The following is a 19,159-nucleotide window of genomic DNA, read 5'->3' on the forward strand; positions in this document are numbered from 1 at the left end:
GCTGCTATAAAGACTTGGGTGCAAAATGTATTGACATGTTTTGGAAGGCCTTCCAGAGGTATACTGAGTAGGACACACTTAGGATTCAAATCCAGGAGTCCAGGTACCACACTTGCTAACCAATCATAAACCCCTTTCCAAAACAAAATCACCTTCGGGCACTGCCACCATATATGGATATAAGTGGCTAGTTGTCCGGACCCTCTCCAGCACACATTGGGAATTGCAGGGATCATTCTATGGAGTTTTTCTGGAGTCAGGTGCCACTTATAGAGAACTTTATAACATTGTTCCTGTATGTTGGCCGCAATTGACACTTAGGATAATTGAAAGAATACTACATCCCATACTTCCTGTTCCGATTTCTTCCCCCAAGTCTCTATGCCAAGCCTTTATGTGAGCTGCAGAGTATGGAGAATGATTATTTAGTAATTTATAAACTTGGGAAAGAATACCCTTCATTCTGCTTGAGTGCTCGCAATAGTTCTCAAAAAGTGTTTTGGTCGGGTGGACCTTATTAGCATGTATCAGCGTAAATAAGAAATGTCGTACCTGGGCAAATTCAAGGACCTATCCGAGACCAGGAGGGCCCGGAATAGGCAATGCATCACAGGCACATATAGTGGTACCCGTAAGAATATGTCCAAAGGAAGCAATCCCTGGTCTTTCCCAAGCTGTAAATTGAGGGTTATCCATGCCCCCTCTAAAGAGAGTGTTATGAAATAGACGGGACATCTGGTGATAGTCAGAGGGCCCCACTAGTTTAGTCTTCCAAATCTTCCACAATCGTAAAGTATTGCTCAAGGCTGGTGGCATATATGTCAATGGCCTCCAGGTAGCTTTGGATTGCCATGGTAGGGCTTGTAAAGGCATAGGCTCGACTTGTACTTGCTCCAAATGAACCCATTGTTTAGTATCAACCCTATTGTATAAGTCCATCAAATACCGTAATTGTGCTGCAGCATAGTACCAGATTATATTCGGTGCTCCCAAGCCCCCTGCCTGCTTGGGTAAAAATGAAGTTGTTCTAGCTCCCCTAGGTGGCCTCCTTCGCCATATGAAACCATAAATTTTGGTTTGCCATTGCTTTTGTAGGGCTGTTGGAATGAAAATGGGAACAGTGGAGAAGAAATATAAGCGGGGTAAAATGACCATTTTAATAATTGCTAGTCTCCCCAGCCGTGAATAATATTCCCTATACCATTTCAGCAGTTCTTTATCTATTTTTTTCCAGTGGGTTATAGTTAAATGAATATAACTGAGAATTGTGCAAACCAATTCGCACCCCCAAATATTTAATAGATGTACGTGCCCATCGAAACGGAAATGTCTTTGTGATGTTCAGAACCACCTGACTAGGAAAATTAAGGCTCAATAGTTCCGACTTTTCTAGGTTCACTGTGAAGCCAGACACCCGATGGAAGTGCTCCAAAGCAGTCATAACACCCTGTAGGGAGACCTCAGGGTCAGTTAATGTGAAAAGGATGTCATCCGCGAATAATGACAGTTTAAAGTGCAAATGATCAAGCTGGACCCCAGTAATGGTCTCAGTCCTTCGAACTGTCAGTGCCAAAGGTTCTAGAAAGGGGGCATCCCTACCGTGAGAGGGGGCATCCCTACCATGTTCCCCTTTGTATATCAAGTAACGGGCCATAACCCCCATTCGCTTTCACTCTAGCCTGGGGCAGCTCTTACAGCTTTTTAATCCAAGTTTGGAAGAGTTCACCAAATTTCATTTTATCAAGTACTTTGAACAGAAAAGGCTAGTGTACAAGGTCAAAGGCCTTTTCAGCGTCAATAGCTAGGAGGGCAGCAGGTATTTTATGGTGATGGACCCAATCTATCAGGTCTACCACTTTTCTAATATTATCGCAGGCCATATGGGAAGGGATAAATCCTACTTGATCATTGTGCACTAGTGAAGGAATAATGCCCTTTAACCGTTCTGCTAGAATCCGGGCTAATATCTTAAGATCTAAGTTGATGAGCGATATTGGATGATATGACCCATAATGAATTGGATCCCTTCCTGGTTTAGCAAGAACTGTAATTCCTGCTACATTAGCATGATTTGCTAAGGAATCTGTGCCCCTTAAGGAATTAAGCATCTTAGAGGTTCTGCCACTTTGTGAGAAAGCTTTTTGTAATAGCTTCCAGTCAGGCCGTCTAAGCCAGGGGATTTTCCTGGTTTTAAAGCTTTGATCGCCCATTGCACCTCAGCTAGTAAAATAGGGCCGTCTAAATACATCTGCTGTTCGACAGTAATAGTTTGCAGTGGTAAATCCTTTAAGTAGTGATCTATGTCAGGACCAACAATGTCAGTACCTCTGCTATATAACTGACCATAAAAGTCAGTGAAGCATTTCCGAACCCCCTCTGATGACGTAATAAGATGTCCCCCGCTGTCCTTTATTTTAGTGATATTGTTTTGGGCAAGAACCTCTTTTAAACGTCTAGCTAAAAAGCATCCCACCTTATTACCCCCTTCATAATATTGCTGTTTACTAATGTCCATTTGAAAAGTGAGTGCTTCAGCATTGAGTGTTTTAAGGGCATCCCTTATTCTATTCATTTTCTGGAGTATCGTAGGGCCCTGTGTGTGCATGTGCTGCTGTGTCAGCTGAGTAAGGTCCGTTGTAAGTGCTTTCCGTTGTTTCTCCCTCTCACGTTTGCGAAAGGATGCATGCGAAATAAGTATGCCCCGAGTGACTGCTTTTGAGCATTCCCATATAGTTGGCCTAGAAGTGAGATCATTGAAATGATTGTGGAAGTATTCTGTCAATTTTGTACCCAAGGACTGAACAAATGCGGGGTCTTTGAGAAGTCCTTCATTTAACCGCCAAAACTTTTGGCCCTGATCCTGATTGTTAAGATTCACCCGAATCCAGACCGGAGAGTGATTCGACCATATAATCGGTTACTCTATATTATTTAATGATACTGTTCCATTTAAACCGATATGATGTGCAAATGGTTATCGGTATATTAAATAAATAAATATTAAAAATGTGTCACTTCCAGTGCTAACAATAGAAAGACAGGGTCTAATGAACAGAGAAATCATTGAAACAGAGGTGAACAGGTCATAAAAGACCTTAAATTGAGTAAGGCACCCAGATTAGATGAGTTTTCAGCTAAATTTTACAAATCCTTATGACCGGTAATAATGAAATCACTTGTTTCTATGTCTATTGTTTTACTGAGGGAGGACTGCTTAAATCCAGACTCTAATAGAGTGGGCATCACAGTAGACTGTGGAAGGTAGCTCCAGTTTTGATACATGCAGATCAGTCAGGCTTTGTTCCTGGGAGGTTGGCATCCGATAATGTACATAGGATGCTGAATCTAATATGGTGGGCTAGCATAACAACTTCCCTTCTATCTTACTAGCTGTAGACACTGGCCATTATTTCAGACTCTGGAAAAAATGGGACTGGGGTGCAACTTCTTAACCTGGAACAGGAGAAACCCTCAGCGTGTATTAAAATTAATGGGGACTATTCTGAACATTTCCCTGTGGGAAGGGGTACTCGCCAGGGGTGTCTCCTATCAACACTTCTTTTTGCGTTAACATTGGAAAGCGAGTTAGAAAGGATCCTGAGATAAAAGGGATAGAGGGTGGGGATGAGGAATATAAATTCTCAATTTGCTGATATTTTATTTACATTGTCACAATCATTACACTCACTAAGTAAATTTATATGGAAACAGAGATCCCCAAGAGTGTCCAGATAGGTGTTGTACCTACCTAAGATAAGGGGTGTTATGGGTGTTCCAACTTGCAGTGATATTATATAAGATCTCAACTGTGGGCAGTGATAGACTGGCATAGACACCTGGGGACAAAAAGATATATAAAGCTAAAATGTGTTTTGGGGAAAAGGATATTCATAGAGATTGATATGGATCCCTTCTAAAGCTAGACCTACCATGACAATACTTTCTCCTGTATCCAAATGTACTACCGCTCTATGAAATAAATGGAAGGATCGCCTAGTGGGGACTGAGATTATGTCTATAAATCATCTTTCCAGCCTAACAAAGAATTTCAGCCAAGTTTAAATACCAATGTGTTTCAAAGATGGAGGGAAAGTGGTTTATATAGATTGGAGCAGGTATGGGATAGTAAGGGGGTTCTTGGGTTTGATGACTTGCAGCAGACTTTTTCATTATAGTCTTGTGATACATATCCTTATTTGCAGTTAGTCCATTTCATACATCACAAAGATATAAAGGAGGATTTTGCAGAGGGGAAAACAATATTTGAGGGGGTATTGTGATCAGGCTGATAAATTACCCAGAGCTATCTCTAAGGTATATGGTATGCTGAATAGGGAACAGCTTTATAAGCCGTCCCATATAGTGGAATGGGAAAAAGATATGGGTATGCAACTGGAAGAAGCAGTGTAGGATACTTATTTTTTAAAAACAGGAAAGAGTTTGATATCATTTGCCATTAGTGAGAATGGGTATAAAGTATTATATAGATGGTATCTGATACCTGACCGCTTCCATAGGATTTACTCAGCGATTAATAAAAGCTATTGGAGGGGATGTGGTCAAATGGGCAACTTTCATCACATTTGGTGGGAGTGTCTATTGATGGTTTCGTATTGTAATATAGTATTGCAATTAATAATGCAGATTATGAGGATAAAAGTTCCCAGAGATCCTAAGGTAATATTGTTAAACATTCCCAGAGGTAGAAGAGGAGCCTCATATCTCTCTTATTGGGCACATTCTCATTGCTAATTGATGTGAAATAGCAAGCTGGTAGAGAAACAAAATTTAGTGCCTCAGGAAGCGCAGCTTTCTTTTCGAATTGAAAAAATTTGTGTAATGGAGAGACTAACTGCTCTCAAATGGGACAAGCTGCAGATGTATTAACAGATGTGGGCTCCAATGATGAAATGAAATCAAATTAATTGATTGTAATTTCCAATTTAATACTTCTAGGTATAATTATGACATGTTACTGATCTCTCCTTTGATATCAGAGTTAGTTTCAGGGTATATTGGGGAGGAAGGAATGGGGTGAGGGAAGGGTTGGGAACTGGGGATATATGTGCTTGATGTGTACTGCTTAAGAACATGCCTTACTGGGTCAGACCAAGGGTCCATCAAGCCCAGCATCCTGTTTCCAACAGTGGCCAATCCAGCTACAAGTACCTGGCAAGTACCCAAAAACTAGGTATATCCCAGGCTACTGAGGCTAGTAATAGCAGTGGCTATTTTCTAAGTCAACTTGATTAATAGCAGATAATGGACTTCTCCAAGAACTTCTCCAAACCCAGCTACACTAACTGCACTAGCCACATTCCCTGGCAACAAACTCCAGAGTTTAATTGTGCATTGAGTGAAAAATAGTTTTCTCCAATTAGTTTTAAATGTGCTACATGCTAACTTCATGGAGTGCTCCCTAGACCTTCTATTATCCGTAAAATGACCCCTCAAGTTGTCCATGCGGGGACTATTCCCACCTCCAAAAGAAGATATGCATAACATATGAGTGCATACAGTACAGGAGACACATGCAAACTGATCAAATGTATATTGTTCCTCATGCAAATGTAGGACCAAATATATATTGTTCCTCATGCAACGATGTGCTTCTCTGCATTGCAAAAATAGGGGGATGCTTAAATATTTCATAATCGGAAAGTATGTCCCAATGTTTACGAATAATATCTCTAATATAGGACACCCGATTAGAGTATGGAAGTGTGCATACAATCCTTGACAACTGGGATCTTTGATGTGAAGAAGCAGCCCCTGAAGAAGCCTAATAGGCGAAACAGCAGGAACCGTTGTCGGGATGCATTGGTCCCTTTCCGGCTAAAAGACATTTAATGGGGTTATATTGACCCCATTTCAGTTATGAGGCATTCTATATTTGATACTTAATAGGAGTGTATTGTTTATACAAAAATTTACATTTGAAATTTTATAGGAGTGTATCATTTATATAAGAGTCACACTGTGTGATTTTTTTATGTATGTTTAGGTATGATTGGATGAATGGTGAGGTATGATTTTTTTCAAATTGTGTGTGTGTGTTTAGATGAAACATGTTTTAAGGGCAGTACAATATATATGTTTGTCTTTGTATATATATGTGATCTTTTATATTTTGTAATGCAAATTATTCATTTTTGTAACAAAACTGTACTTTTACAAAATTGTAATAAATATTTATTTACTTATGTGGATTATTGGAATTAGGAATTATATGTGAACTCCGATTTAGTATTTTACCTTATGATATTTGTCAACACATTCAGTATGAAACATTTGTATTTGTGGAATGTTCATGGTTCTAATGGAAGTGGAGTAAAATTTTTAAAATTACCCGTATATCTCCGGAGTAGGCTACTGTACTTACAGTTTCATATCTTGCATAATGATAAATTGTGTAATTGCAATGGACCTAGTAATGCAATTTTTAGCATTTATATTACTGAGATATTTATATTTATATAAGATACAATACTCCTAGCACTAGCATTTTCTCATAGATGCAAATTTGGAGAAACTCCTAGTATGCCTAATCTATAACAACTTGAAAATATCACCTAAAGTTATTATTTATAAGTTTATCATATTATTATGACATCCCTCTCCGAGTCAAAGGTATTAGAATGGGGTGTGTGGATGAATCCTGGTCCTGGGTAACTCCAAACACCAGATGAAGCCAATCTGATGGCATAAATGTCCCTCCAGGGTTTAGCAGGGTTCCTAGACTAAAATGCATTCACCGTTCAAAGCATGGTGAAAGTAAAATTAAACCCCAAAAGTTAAAAATTCAACACTATCAAATTTAATTTTAAATATTCTTCACAATCTGTTGGGGTGATTAAACACAATTAATTCACCAAAATGAAAGGAGGTGCCTGACCTTGGTCAGAGAAAGAACTTGGCTAGTTCGGGCAGAGCCAATTTACCTTCCAGCATGGAAAAATTCCTTCTTGGACAGAAGCTAGAACTCCAGGCAAAAAAAAGGACACTTCCTGCTGGAAATGGCCATCAATCCCAATAACTCCCAGGATATGAGTAACCTTTGCAAGCTTTGCTTATGATTACATTTGTTTTTCTATATATAATGATGTATGGGAGGACAAAATCTGATATGAGAACATTTGCCTGTTCATTACTATATTGTTAAAACATTACTGTTATGGCATTGTATTTGGTGTCAAGAAATGGATGACTAACTTGTATTTGGGTGTGTAAAAGTTTAGTAAAATACAAATTCTAAACAAACAAAAAAAATGTCAGCTTTGCTGACAGGCTACATTTTGTGAGGTAAATCATAGCCAGCACAACATTTAGGTGGGTAAAATGAGGCAGAGCCTGGGGCATTGCTGGGGTACAGTTTAACTGTAGCCAGGCAGCACTGATATTCCATAATAGTTACCCTGATCAGCCAAAATGTAGGCATAAACTTAGCTAGACAACTTTGCCTGGTTGATTTTAGAGTAGATATTCAGCCCATGTGGATTTGAGCTGAATATCTGGATAAAGAGAACTGGATAAAGTTGTTCCCCACTCAGTGGCTTTTTGAACATGGACCTCATTGCGCATAGGGCTATGCATGAAGGAACACATAACAAAAAGGAATTTTCCCCAATTTTCTGAAAGGTCAATATTTAAAGCCATGTATCCAGACAACTTGTGAGTTCATCTGGATAAATGGCAATGTTTAGCACTTATTGGCTACATTTTATTTAGATAAGTTATTACCCAGTTAAAATTGAGCCAGATAATTAAGGGACTTTTCAGGGGAATTCTGGGGCGGGGATGAATTGTTAGCTGGATAACTTATCTGGCTAACTCTGATATTTGGAGTTAGCCAAATAAGTTACGACAGGTCTAAAATGATCCGGGAACAGGTTTCCAGATAACTAAGCTTAACCAGCTATATGCAAAAGAATATAGTTGGTTAATTGGCCATCTGGCTTAAAAAGAACCCCAAAAAACTCCACTACCCTCACAGCCAGATTCCTAAACCCCACCTCAGTGCAGGAAAATTGAGATCTGCCGGTCTGAGCACCCTCTTCCCCTCAACCCAAACACTGATGTAAAAGTTAAAAGATGTGGGGCTAATCATTCTCCACTTCCCTTTGCAGTTGGTCAAGGAAAACAAAATGTATCTCCAGCCCCTCCTTCCACCCCTCTTCCCCCAGACCAACCCTAACCTGCCTCCCCCTAGCTAGCACCTTCCCAAATCCCTTACAACCACCATGATTGCAGTATACTCATAACGCTTCTGGTCGCTTCCAGACTTGCTCTGTCAGCAAGGAAGCACAGGCTACCACTGCTGCTGTCAGAGCATTATTTTGACAACACCAGGTTGTCAGAGTAATTTGGAAGCCGCCAAAAGTGGTACGAGAGTACCATGATCCCTGTGGAGGTAAGAAGTTTGGGAGGGATAGGGTGGTCTAGGGGAGGGGCCAGAGGTAAGTCTTTATTTGACCAACCATGAGGGAAGAGGCGACGATCGCCCTTAACCCTTTACATCAAAATTTGGGGTTTGGGGGGCGGCTCAGGCCAGCAGGCATCATTTTTACAGCTCTGGGGTAAGAGTCACGCAGTGAGGCTGTATTTTGTATCCTGCTGAATATCCCTGATAACTTATCCAGCTAAAGTTAGGATAAGTTATCTGTTTTCGGGATTTTTGAAAATTGACCTGAGTGCATAGTAAGAGATAATGACCAAAATGAAAACATAAAAGCATGGCTAAAGCCAGGAGTGGGCCTATACTTCAAAGAAAGTCTTTGATCTTATCTATACCATTTTATTTTCATGGTGTATGGTAGATGCTTTCTAACTCTTCCTGATATTTTAAATAAATATTTTCCATCATATTATTGCTCACATCTCTATCATCACCATCATCATCATCATCACCATAATCAATTACAATACCACTAAATTATGCATCCGGTTTTTGCATACTGTTAATTCTGGCGAGGCCTTTTCTAGCCAATTCATTAGGATTCGCAAAATAGTTTGTACATATTCCTTGCTTAAACAGTATGATCAGTATTATCCAGAAGGCATAAGGTCGAGAATTTGAGAATATTAAGGTCTGCACTCTTTGCATTCACATTCATGACACCATTCAAAACTGATATCTTCAAGCAGGATAAGCAGTGAATAAGGTGAAGCCTTTTTTAAAAATTAATATTTTTAAACTTTTTGGGGATAAAAGATGTGCATCTTTTATTATGGCCATACTCCCTGCTTCTATAGTCACCTGTCAACAGGTTATACTGCATTTATATTTAGGTTACATCAATGCGACCTATACTGGATTCTAACAGTAGCATTCCAAGTTACTTATATTTTCTGATTATGGGAATGACTCAGAAGGAAGAGCTTCTAACAAATTTCAGCTCGTATTTCACCTAACGAATGAAATAAAAATGAATACAGAAAGCAGAGGAATTGTATTGATTTTGTTTGTTCTAACAGCTGACTACATTATTTGAAAGACATTCTGGTAGCTCATATTGAATAATTTAGGAGTGCTGTCAAGTTCAGTTGCCTCATCATAAGCTTTAAAGGCAAACAGGGCCAGTCTTCATGGCATAGCTCAGACATGCTGAGAGTCATACACGAGAAAGGAGCAATGTTGAGAGTAAGGAAAAAAAATCTGCTTTTTAATCAAAGAGAATATCAAATTATACCAACTATTAGACAAAAGTTATCAGGAAAGGAGTTTTACAGAATGCACAGTCACTGAATAAATCCGTTTCACACGTACCGTAGCATGTGCTATGCATTGAATACTAGCAGTACATCATGCTAGGTCACACCAAGAATCCTTCAAGCCCACTATCCTGTCTTTGACAGTGGCCAATGTGGGTCACTTAGAAATACCTGGCAGGTCATAACTGCATGTTGTTCCCTTCTCGAAATAAGAGAGGGTGATCTCCAAGCCCACCTGGCTAATGAACCTGCTCCTTCAGAAAGTTGTCCAAACCTTTTAAATTCATCAGTGCTACTAGCCTTGACCACATCCTCCAGCAACAAATTCCAAGACTAGTTTCATGGAATATCCCCCTAGTCCTAAGTACTAGTCCCATGCCATTATTAACTAGCTCTAGCTATTGCTTCCTTGATCTGAAGAGCCCTGATTTGTTAAGCCTAAGGTACAGAGAAGGTACAGCCTAAGGTACAGAGAAGGGCAACAACAGGTTAAACCTGTTGTTGCCCTTCTCTGTACCTTTTCTAGTTCTGCTATATCTTTTTCAGATGGGGTGACCAGCACTACACACAGTACTCTGGGTATGGTTCACCTAGAATTTATTCATAGGATTAGGATATTCACAGTTTTGATTTTTGTTCCTTTCCAGACAATGCCTAATGCTCTAATCGCTTTTTAACCACTTCTGCACACAGAACTGAGGATTTCAATGTATTGTCCATAACGACTCCAAAGTGCTTTTCCTGAAAAGTGACTCCTAATGCGAAACCCAGCACTATGTACGTTCACAGTTAGGATTATTTTTCCCTAGGTGTATCACTGTAGTTGTCCACTTTCAAAATGTCATCTGCCATTTAGATTCCTAATTCTCAGGTTTCAAGGTCCTCCTGCAATTCTTCATAGTCTTATAGTTTTTAACTGCTTTGAATAATCACCTTACTAATGGCTCTCTTTTCAGCTCCTTAATTATGATAAACACTGGTATCAGAACAGATCTTTGGGGGCACTCCGCTATTCATCTCTCTCCATTTGGAAAACTAATTGATCTGGGTACGTACAGGGAACTTAAAAACCTAAGTGATAATGTTTTAAAATAGCCGGGTAGGATTTCAAGTTATCTGGTCTTGTATGGATGGATAACTTTCTGCCTACTTGGATTTCTTTAAAAGATATGTGAGTTAGTAGTGCAATTAAACAGTAAAAAAGAAAAAATAGCCCAGTTTTACCAGCCCCCCCAGTGAAGTCACATTGGCCCCACTGAGGCCAATCCACTGCAACCTCCCTCATCAGATCAGCGGGAGCAGGTAGGATATTTACCTCGCTCCTGGCAGGGTTTCTGGCAGTCAAGGAGGGGTGTGTGTTGGGAGGTATATAGTAATTAGATTGTGGATGGGGACGGGGGGGTGGCAGGAAAGCATTTTTTTTTATCCATGTCTAAATGGGAAAGGAAGGGGTGGATATGATCAGCACCCCCCCTCCCCCAATAAAAAGGCATATGACCTTTGTTCATGGGGGTTTGGAGGGACTTGCAGTAGCTCGACCCAACAAGGCCAATGTGAATTTATTGGGGAGGGGGGTTGGAATTGGGGCGCTGATCCGCATAGGTCTACTTTTTTTCTATTTAACTGGCCTACTTACCTGAATATCTTTTAAAGATATCTGGATAAGTAGAACGTTGTATGGCCATATAAGGCTGGTTAACTTTAGGCTTACTCTGAGGCAGGCCTTTATGTTATTCGGCTAAACTAGCTGGATACATGGGATATTCGGCTAAGTTAGTCGGATAACAACTCCTCCACAGAATTAACCCCGGATCACCCCTTTTTTAAAATCTGGCTATAATTTAGCTGGATGAATAGTTGAATATGCCAAATTTGCCATTTAGATGGGTAACTAAAGCTATCTGTCTAAATGGCTTTTGAATATAGACCTCTGTGATTCCTATTACGTTGGTATCTTCATTTTGTGCCATACCTTCTAACTCTCTAATTTCTTTTTTTTTTTTAGACTTCTAGCATTTGCATATAGACAGGTAAACATATTCTTTGTATTCATATTTACAACCTATTATTAGCAGTTGATTCGGGCAATTTAGAATCACTGATATTTGCCTGCTCTTCTTGAAATCTACGTGAACTACCTCAGCTTTTTTCACATCCTCTGTAGGATATTCCTGTTTTTACAGGATCCTTTGAAGGTATTTCATTCTGAAACATGCACTCCTGAATGACTTCCAGCTTTCTCCCATAATTTAGTTGAAAGACTGTTCTAGCTCCTGTTTAACTGTTAGCGCCAGCAGCTGGGCTCCATTTTGTTTAAGGAGTAGCAAATCCTTTCAGAAAAGGCTCTCCTTTCCCTCAAAAGTTCCACAGTTCCTAATGAATCTAAAACCCTCCTCCCTGAAACATCATCTCGTCCACACGTTGAGATTCTGGAGTTCAGCTTGCCTCTGGGTCCTGTGCATGAAAACAGAAACATTTCTGAGAATGATACTCAGGAGGAATTAGAATTTAGTTTCTTACCTCCTATTTAAAAGCCAGAGTTGGGCCTCCAGAACCTACCTCCTGCACTTCCTAGTTCATTGGTATGTACATGCTCTATTCAGTCGGCAACTCCCAGCACTCTCTCAAACCCTATCCTTTTGTGGGAGGTCTGCTACCTTTGCACCTGCCAGGCAAATTAACACACGATTCTCACGGCCACCAGCCACACAGTTGTCTACATTCTTAATGATCAAATTGCTAGCAGCAGCAGTTTAATGCTCTTGGGCACACACACCCTTGGACACATCCTGGGTACGAGAGGATCTCATCACCAGGATGGCAAATTTCCAGCCACAGGAGCACTTCCTGCCATTCCAAGATAATGCTCTCCTTCCTGGAGATCTGCTCCTTCAAAGCAACACAGAGGCTGTCAAGAGCTGAGGTGCAACTGCTTTATTAAATTCCTGAAGGTCTTCTCCATGTACCTCTGTCTGCCACTCTGCCTCCAGAGATTGTTCTCGTTTTCTGAGAGTAGTAGCTCTTTGCACTGTGTGCACACATATGACCACTCTTCAACAGGCAAATAATTTTAGGAAACTACTATAATTATCCTCTTACAGAAAATGGGCTGATACAGAAAAAAGTGCGGGAGAGCCGGCGAGCGGACAGGCCACTCTCCTGTGCGAGCGATTTAGTATCGGCCAGCATGCAAATGAGGGCCCGCGGAAAAAAGAGGCGCTAGGGACACTAGCGCATCCCGCGCCTCCTTTTTGACAGGAGCAGTGGCTGTCAGCAGGTTTGACAGCAGACGCACAATTTTACCGGCGTCAGTTCTCAAACCCGCTGACAGCCACGGGTTTGGAAAACGGATGCCAGCATAATTGAGCGTCCGTCTTCCGACCCACGGGCCGATTTTTAATTTTTATTTTACTTTTGGGGCCTCAGACTTAATATCGCTATGATATTAAGTTGGAGGGTGTACAAAAAAGCAGATTTTTCTGTTTCTCTGTACACTTCCCCGGTGCTGGCCTTTGGCAGGCGTTAATTTCTGAAAGTAAAATGTGCGGCTTGGCTGCACATTTTACTTTCTGAATCCCGCGGGAATAACTAATAGGCCCATCAACATGCATTTGCATGTTGTGGATGCTATTAGTTTCGGGGGGGGGGGGGGGGGGGGGGGGGGTTTGGCCACGTGTTTTCGATGCACTATTACCCCTTACTGTATAAGGGGTAATAGCTCATCTCCTTTATTATGTTACTGGTTTAACAGTGGAGGAGTAGCTCAGGGTTCAAGTCCCATTGTTGCTCCTTGTGACCCTGAGCAAGTCACTTTACCCTCCATTGCCTCCGGTAGAAACTTAGATTATAAGGCCTCTGGGGACAGGGAAATACCTACAGTACCTGAATGTAATCCACTTTGAAGTGCGAAAAGTGGAATATAAATCTAAATAAAATATCCATATAACTTTACATGACATGCTTTTTTTTTTGTTTGTATATGATATAATTTTATGTATGTTTTATTGTAAATCGCTTAGGCCAAAAACACTTGTGTTAAGCAATTAATAAATTTTAATAAATGAAAAAATAAATGAAATGAAAAATCTATTTATGATCCTGGACTAAAAAAATTATATACTGTATATAAAAAAGGAATGCACTTCTCTTTTTCATATACCATATCCTCTCCCTTTCTATCTGTTGGCAGACTTGTTTCGACAGAGAAATGTTCTACCAGCCTTGAAGAAATTCACCACGCCCTCTGTGATGTACCACTTCACTCTTCCTTGGAACTCTTCTCAGCTTCACATCTTTTGCTTGTAGGCTTTTACTCTCACTTGGAATAAGCTCTTGGAGACAGGAAGTTCCCTTTCAACACTGGCTGCCTGAATACATCAGTCATTTATGGTACCCAGCAGATATCCTCAGACTGCGGTGGCTAACAACAGACGTCAATGAACCTGTCTGCAGGGCACAATAAAGTCCTTAGTGCTGCAGCTAAATGACTTACACTGAGAGGAAATATTGGCATTTCGAGGTTTGGAGAGATCCTCCTGCTTATCTACTCCTTCCATGAATCAATGCTTTGCAGTGCTCAATCTTATCAGAACCACATGCAGGTTTATCAGGCTGACCCACAAAGTATGGATATAGTATGAACATAGAAAAGATGGTATGGATAAGAAAGTTGAAAAAGTGTAGCCAGAATAAAAAGTTGCACATCCTTTATTCACCAAACTGTGCAAATATAAAAATAAAATATATTAGGATAAAAAGGAGAGCTATGAGTTAGTTCAAATGAGGAAACATCACCAAACAAGTAAGGTGATATTTTTCAGAATCTATCCAATACTGCCGCACTGAAAACTTGAAAACACAATGAACTCCTGATAATTTTTTATATAATATTTTTCTTGTTTGTGAGAAAGCCCAAATAATGTACCTGGTAGTCATAGGAATAACTTGGTATGTTTTTAGCTGCAGATTTCTTTGGCTGCAGGCAGCATCTTGGGAAAGGATTATGTTCATGACATCAAACAGCTGTTCAATCCGCTGGTCTTGTCGGAGGTCTTCACCGCCTTTTACAAGGAAGGGGTATTCCTTTTCATCGTTTCCTAATATAATTATGCGTTTAGGTCTTCTAATGGATGTCATCACTTTAATCTTAAAAAAACAAGATGAGATTAAAGATACATTAAACAAACTTTCTATGTAGTCCCATGTTCCTCCTTTCTACTGAGTCTTGATGCTCAGATTTCACTTGTGTTTTTCATCTCAACTTGCCCTCTACATCTGGCACCATGAGCCTCCATTCACATTTAACCTGGTGATTTTTTTCTATCCACTCCCAACTTACTTTAGCCTGTTCATACGAGCAACAATGCTCGGCCAGGGGGTCACTAGGCATTAGGACTCCTTCCACAACTCAGCAATCATGAGCCCTCAATCAGCAAACAGGTGTGCTGTTGCACAATGACTGGGTCTCCCTTTCGAGCTAGCCCAAGGTACAGGAGACCTGAACCAAGAATTGAACTCTGTCCTTCCACATGGCAGCATGCAATCCTGCCATTGGGCCACTGGACCAACCCAGAGTCTTCATTTCTAGTACTTTATTGAAGCCTGAGAAAATATGTTAATGTTTCTAGCATAGTCCCACCTTCCCTTCTCTTTTCCTCTGAGTACATTTTGATTGCGTTAAGCCTGTTTTTGTAGGGTTTATACTGTAGGACTTGTTTTATTATGCCCTTATAATTATTGCGTCCAAAAGTGAACACAGTGCTCTAGACGTGATCTTTCTAGCGAGCTATATTAGGGCAATGTTACATCTTTTTATCTGATGATACCACTTATTTATGCAACCAAGCACACCATTAATGACATTGACAGGCCACCTTCAGCTCATCAGAAGTAATTATCCCTAGATCTCTTATCTGGTAGTTTCCAGTTTCTGTCTTTCTGATTGATATCTGGCTACTGAATTTTTCCATCCAAACCCTTGACCACTCTCAGTTTTTTTCAAGAATCCATTCATTATTTTCCATGCCTACTCTGATTTTTGTATCATCTGCAAACAAGTTCCCTTAAGTTCTTCAGCAATTTCACAAACAGGCCGATACAGTACAGTGCGCTCCAGTGGAGCGCACTGTTAACCCGCGATTGGACGCGCTAGCTTTACCCCTTATTCAGTAAGGGATAATAGCGCGTCCAAAACGCGCGTCCAACCCCCCCCAAAAAAACCTAATAGCGCCCGCAACATGCTGATGGCCCTATGCATGTTGATGGCCCTATTAGGTATTCCCGCGCGATACAGAAAGTAAAATGTGCAGCCAAGCCGCACATTTTACTTTCAGAAATTAGCGCCTACCCAAAGGTAGGCGTTAATTTCTCCGGGCACCGGGACTTAAGACCTCCGACTTAATATTATGGCGATATTAAGTCGGAGGTCCTGAAAGTTAAAAGAAGTAAAAAAAAATAGAAAAAACAATTTTGAAATAGGCCCGCGGCTCGAAAACAGGATGCTCAATTTTGCCGGCCTCTGGTTTCCAAACCCGTGGCTGTCAGCGGGCTCGAGAACCGATGCCGGCAAAATTGAGCGTCGGCTGTCAAATTCGCTGACAGCCGCCGCTCCTGTCCGAAAAGAGGCGCTAGGGACGCGCTAGAGAGTGGCCTGTGCGCGCACCGGGAGAGCAGGCGCTCGCCCACTCTCCCGCGATTTTACTGTATCGGCCCAAAAGAAAGATATTGGAAAAAAAAACAACCCCCCTGCTTCCAGTACCATGCTCTGGGGTTTCCCCTGACCACTCTGTCTTTACCAGAGTGGACACCATTAATCACCACTTTTTCTCCTGCCACTCAACCAGTTCCTTACTAAGTTACAACTTTTGGGTCTACTCCATTACATCCAGTTTGCTTACCAGATTTCTACACAGAATGGTATTCAAAGCCTTACTGAAGTTCAGATGGGCAACATCCACTTCACCTTTTGTCTCCTCATTATAGAATTCTTACAAGTTTGACAGAATTTTCCCTTTGTGAAACCACAAAGGGCTGCTCTACTTCAGAAAATCCACTTGCTTTCCATTATTCCTCTATTTCTTGCTAACTTGCAACAATTGTGATAAATGCAACACAAAGAATGTTACAGACACCTTCATGAAAACACACATTTCTAAACAGAGGCTGGTCAATTTTTTATAAACTAACTTATGGGTAAACATGCACTAACAGATGCTCATTCTCTACAGTAAAGTAAAATATTCTCCCTTAGGACCAAGGTAGTAAAGAAGGGAATCCGATAGCTACTCAGAGATGGAAAAATTGATCAAATCTAAATCACAAACATATTCCTTAGGTAGACATTTTGTGACAAATTATAGATGTTTCATTACCCTGCTTGCAAACACCTACACAATAATGTAAAATGTTTGCAGAATCTTCCTGTAACTGGAGTCCAAGAATATATCTCAGCCTTCCTCCTTGAGTCCTTGTTACAAATTAATGCAAAGTTGTGCAGTAGAAGTCACACTTTTGTAAAAATCTGACAGGGGCCGTGATATGAATGTTTTTGCTATAGCTTTGGGAACTGGACTAAGATCACCAACACATTTCACATAAAACCATACGTTTAAGTACTTACCAATCTGAGCCAAATTGGAATAGGTTACCTATAGGTGATCTGTAACAATTTTTCCAGAGTCTCCAGTTCTGAGTTTAATGTGAGTGATGCACTCAAATGCCAATGTCAAAGTAAACTATCCCAAATCCAGGTGTACACAGGAAAGGACATTTTCAATGGGGTTTATTTGGATGAAACAGTGTTTTACATACAGAAATTATCTTTTACAAACTTGACCACTTTATATGCACTTTGAAAACTGGTGTAATTTAAGCACTAATTTGCAGCTAACTTATATGTGATGTTACAAAATTAACCCCACAAAGTCTACTATAAAATTTTACAGTGTTACATCTATTGACTGCCTTAACTCAGTTTTTGAAGAAACCTATCTGCCCTGAAAGTAATAGATTTATTTTTACATAGCAATTTATTAATAAAGTCTATTAATGAACAGTTTCACGAGTCAAATCATTTAGAGCAGTGATTCCCAAACCTTTCCTGGAAAACCCTCAGCCAGTCGGGTTTTCAGGATACCCACAATGAATATGCATAAGAGACGTCTGCCTGCACTGACTGCATAGCAGGACAGGTTTAGGAATCTCTGATTTAGACATTTTAACCAGTCTAATTATTTGAATATGCTGTAAATATATAGTGTACAAAAGATGTGATTATAATCTTATAGCAAAAACATATGCTGCAAGACAATGAAAAATTCACAAAAAATATATCAGCCTACCCGTTCATCGAATCCACTGATTTTCACATGGTATTCTGGCAATGGTTTACATTTTCCATCATACTGACCTAAAAAATAAATGCAAGATAAGGCCTATTTTCGTTAATAGCATAAAACATTTCAGTAACTATACAGTTTAGTATCTGTGGTTTGTTTTGTCTCTTAATTTTGTTACCCAAAGTGTTTATTAAAAGGTAAACAAGTAAATTGATCAAACTGGAGAGTTATGGCACAACATTATTACCCCAAGGAATGACATGAAGTTTGTTTTAATTAATTTCATGATTGTATTTTTGTGACCTGTCTTGAACTTTTATCTAGTGTGGGTTAGAATTTTTTTTTTTAATAAATGAATAAATAATGCATCTGAGATCATGTTATCACATGAAGTGTAGTAATTTTCTGCTACAACCTAAGAAAGTACATCTATATCTTATTGAACAAAACAAATTAATTGAAGTCTAACTGCACAGCTAGACTCCCTGAACAATGACAACTAGGTTTACAATAAAGTATGCTAGACGGATTCCATATTAAACATATATAAAAAAAAGACAACATAAATACATGAAAGCAAATATAGTCAGACCCCACAAAATTCAGAAAAAAAACTATCAACAATCAAAGGTCTCAGTGAATAAAATGTCTTTAGCTTTTTATGAAACTGTACATAGTCCGTGATCTTTTGCAGAACAGCAGGTAAGGCATTCCAGGCAGTTGGCCCCACAATAGAAAAAGTCCTTAAATGAGTAGTCTGCGATCGGGCAATTCTTGGTGGAGGGATAATTAGTAATTCCATTCCTGCTGATCGAAGCGATGGCAATGCAGAATAGGAAGAAAATAAGTTAAATAGCTAGGTTCATCCTGTTTGAAGGCTTTAAAATCTAAACATAATAATTAGAAACGGATTCTAGATTTTATCGGCAACCAATAGTAAAATTTTCAACACTGGAGTTACATGCTCATGTGTTGAACGTCCCAAAACCAGATTTGCTGCAGCATTTTGTAAAAGTTGTAGCAGATCCAGCTGACAACCAGGCAGCCCTCATATAAAGAATTACAGTAATCTAATGTTATTAAAATGAAGGCCTGAACTCAGAACGAAAATT

At 39.8% G+C, this 19,159-nt stretch overlaps 1 protein-coding gene across 2 annotated transcripts in view; it reads right to left on the reverse strand.

Annotated features, from left to right (window-relative positions):
- PRKDC (protein kinase, DNA-activated, catalytic subunit) overlaps window positions 1–19,159 on the reverse strand; it is a 683,602-nt gene that overhangs the window by 48,031 nt on the left and 616,412 nt on the right. For both annotated transcript variants that reach the window (XM_029591248.1, XM_029591249.1), the window contains 2 exons: window positions 18,051–18,118; window positions 14,636–14,856 (listed from right to left, as the gene is read on the reverse strand). In XM_029591248.1, the coding sequence (XP_029447108.1) occupies window positions 14,636–14,856; window positions 18,051–18,118 (289 nt within the window). The remainder of the gene's footprint in view (window positions 1–14,635; window positions 14,857–18,050; window positions 18,119–19,159) is intronic.

Source organism: Rhinatrema bivittatum, chromosome 2 (genome assembly GCF_901001135.1).
Source record: "Rhinatrema bivittatum chromosome 2, aRhiBiv1.1, whole genome shotgun sequence".
Classification (NCBI taxonomy): Eukaryota; Metazoa; Chordata; class Amphibia; order Gymnophiona; family Rhinatrematidae; genus Rhinatrema; species Rhinatrema bivittatum.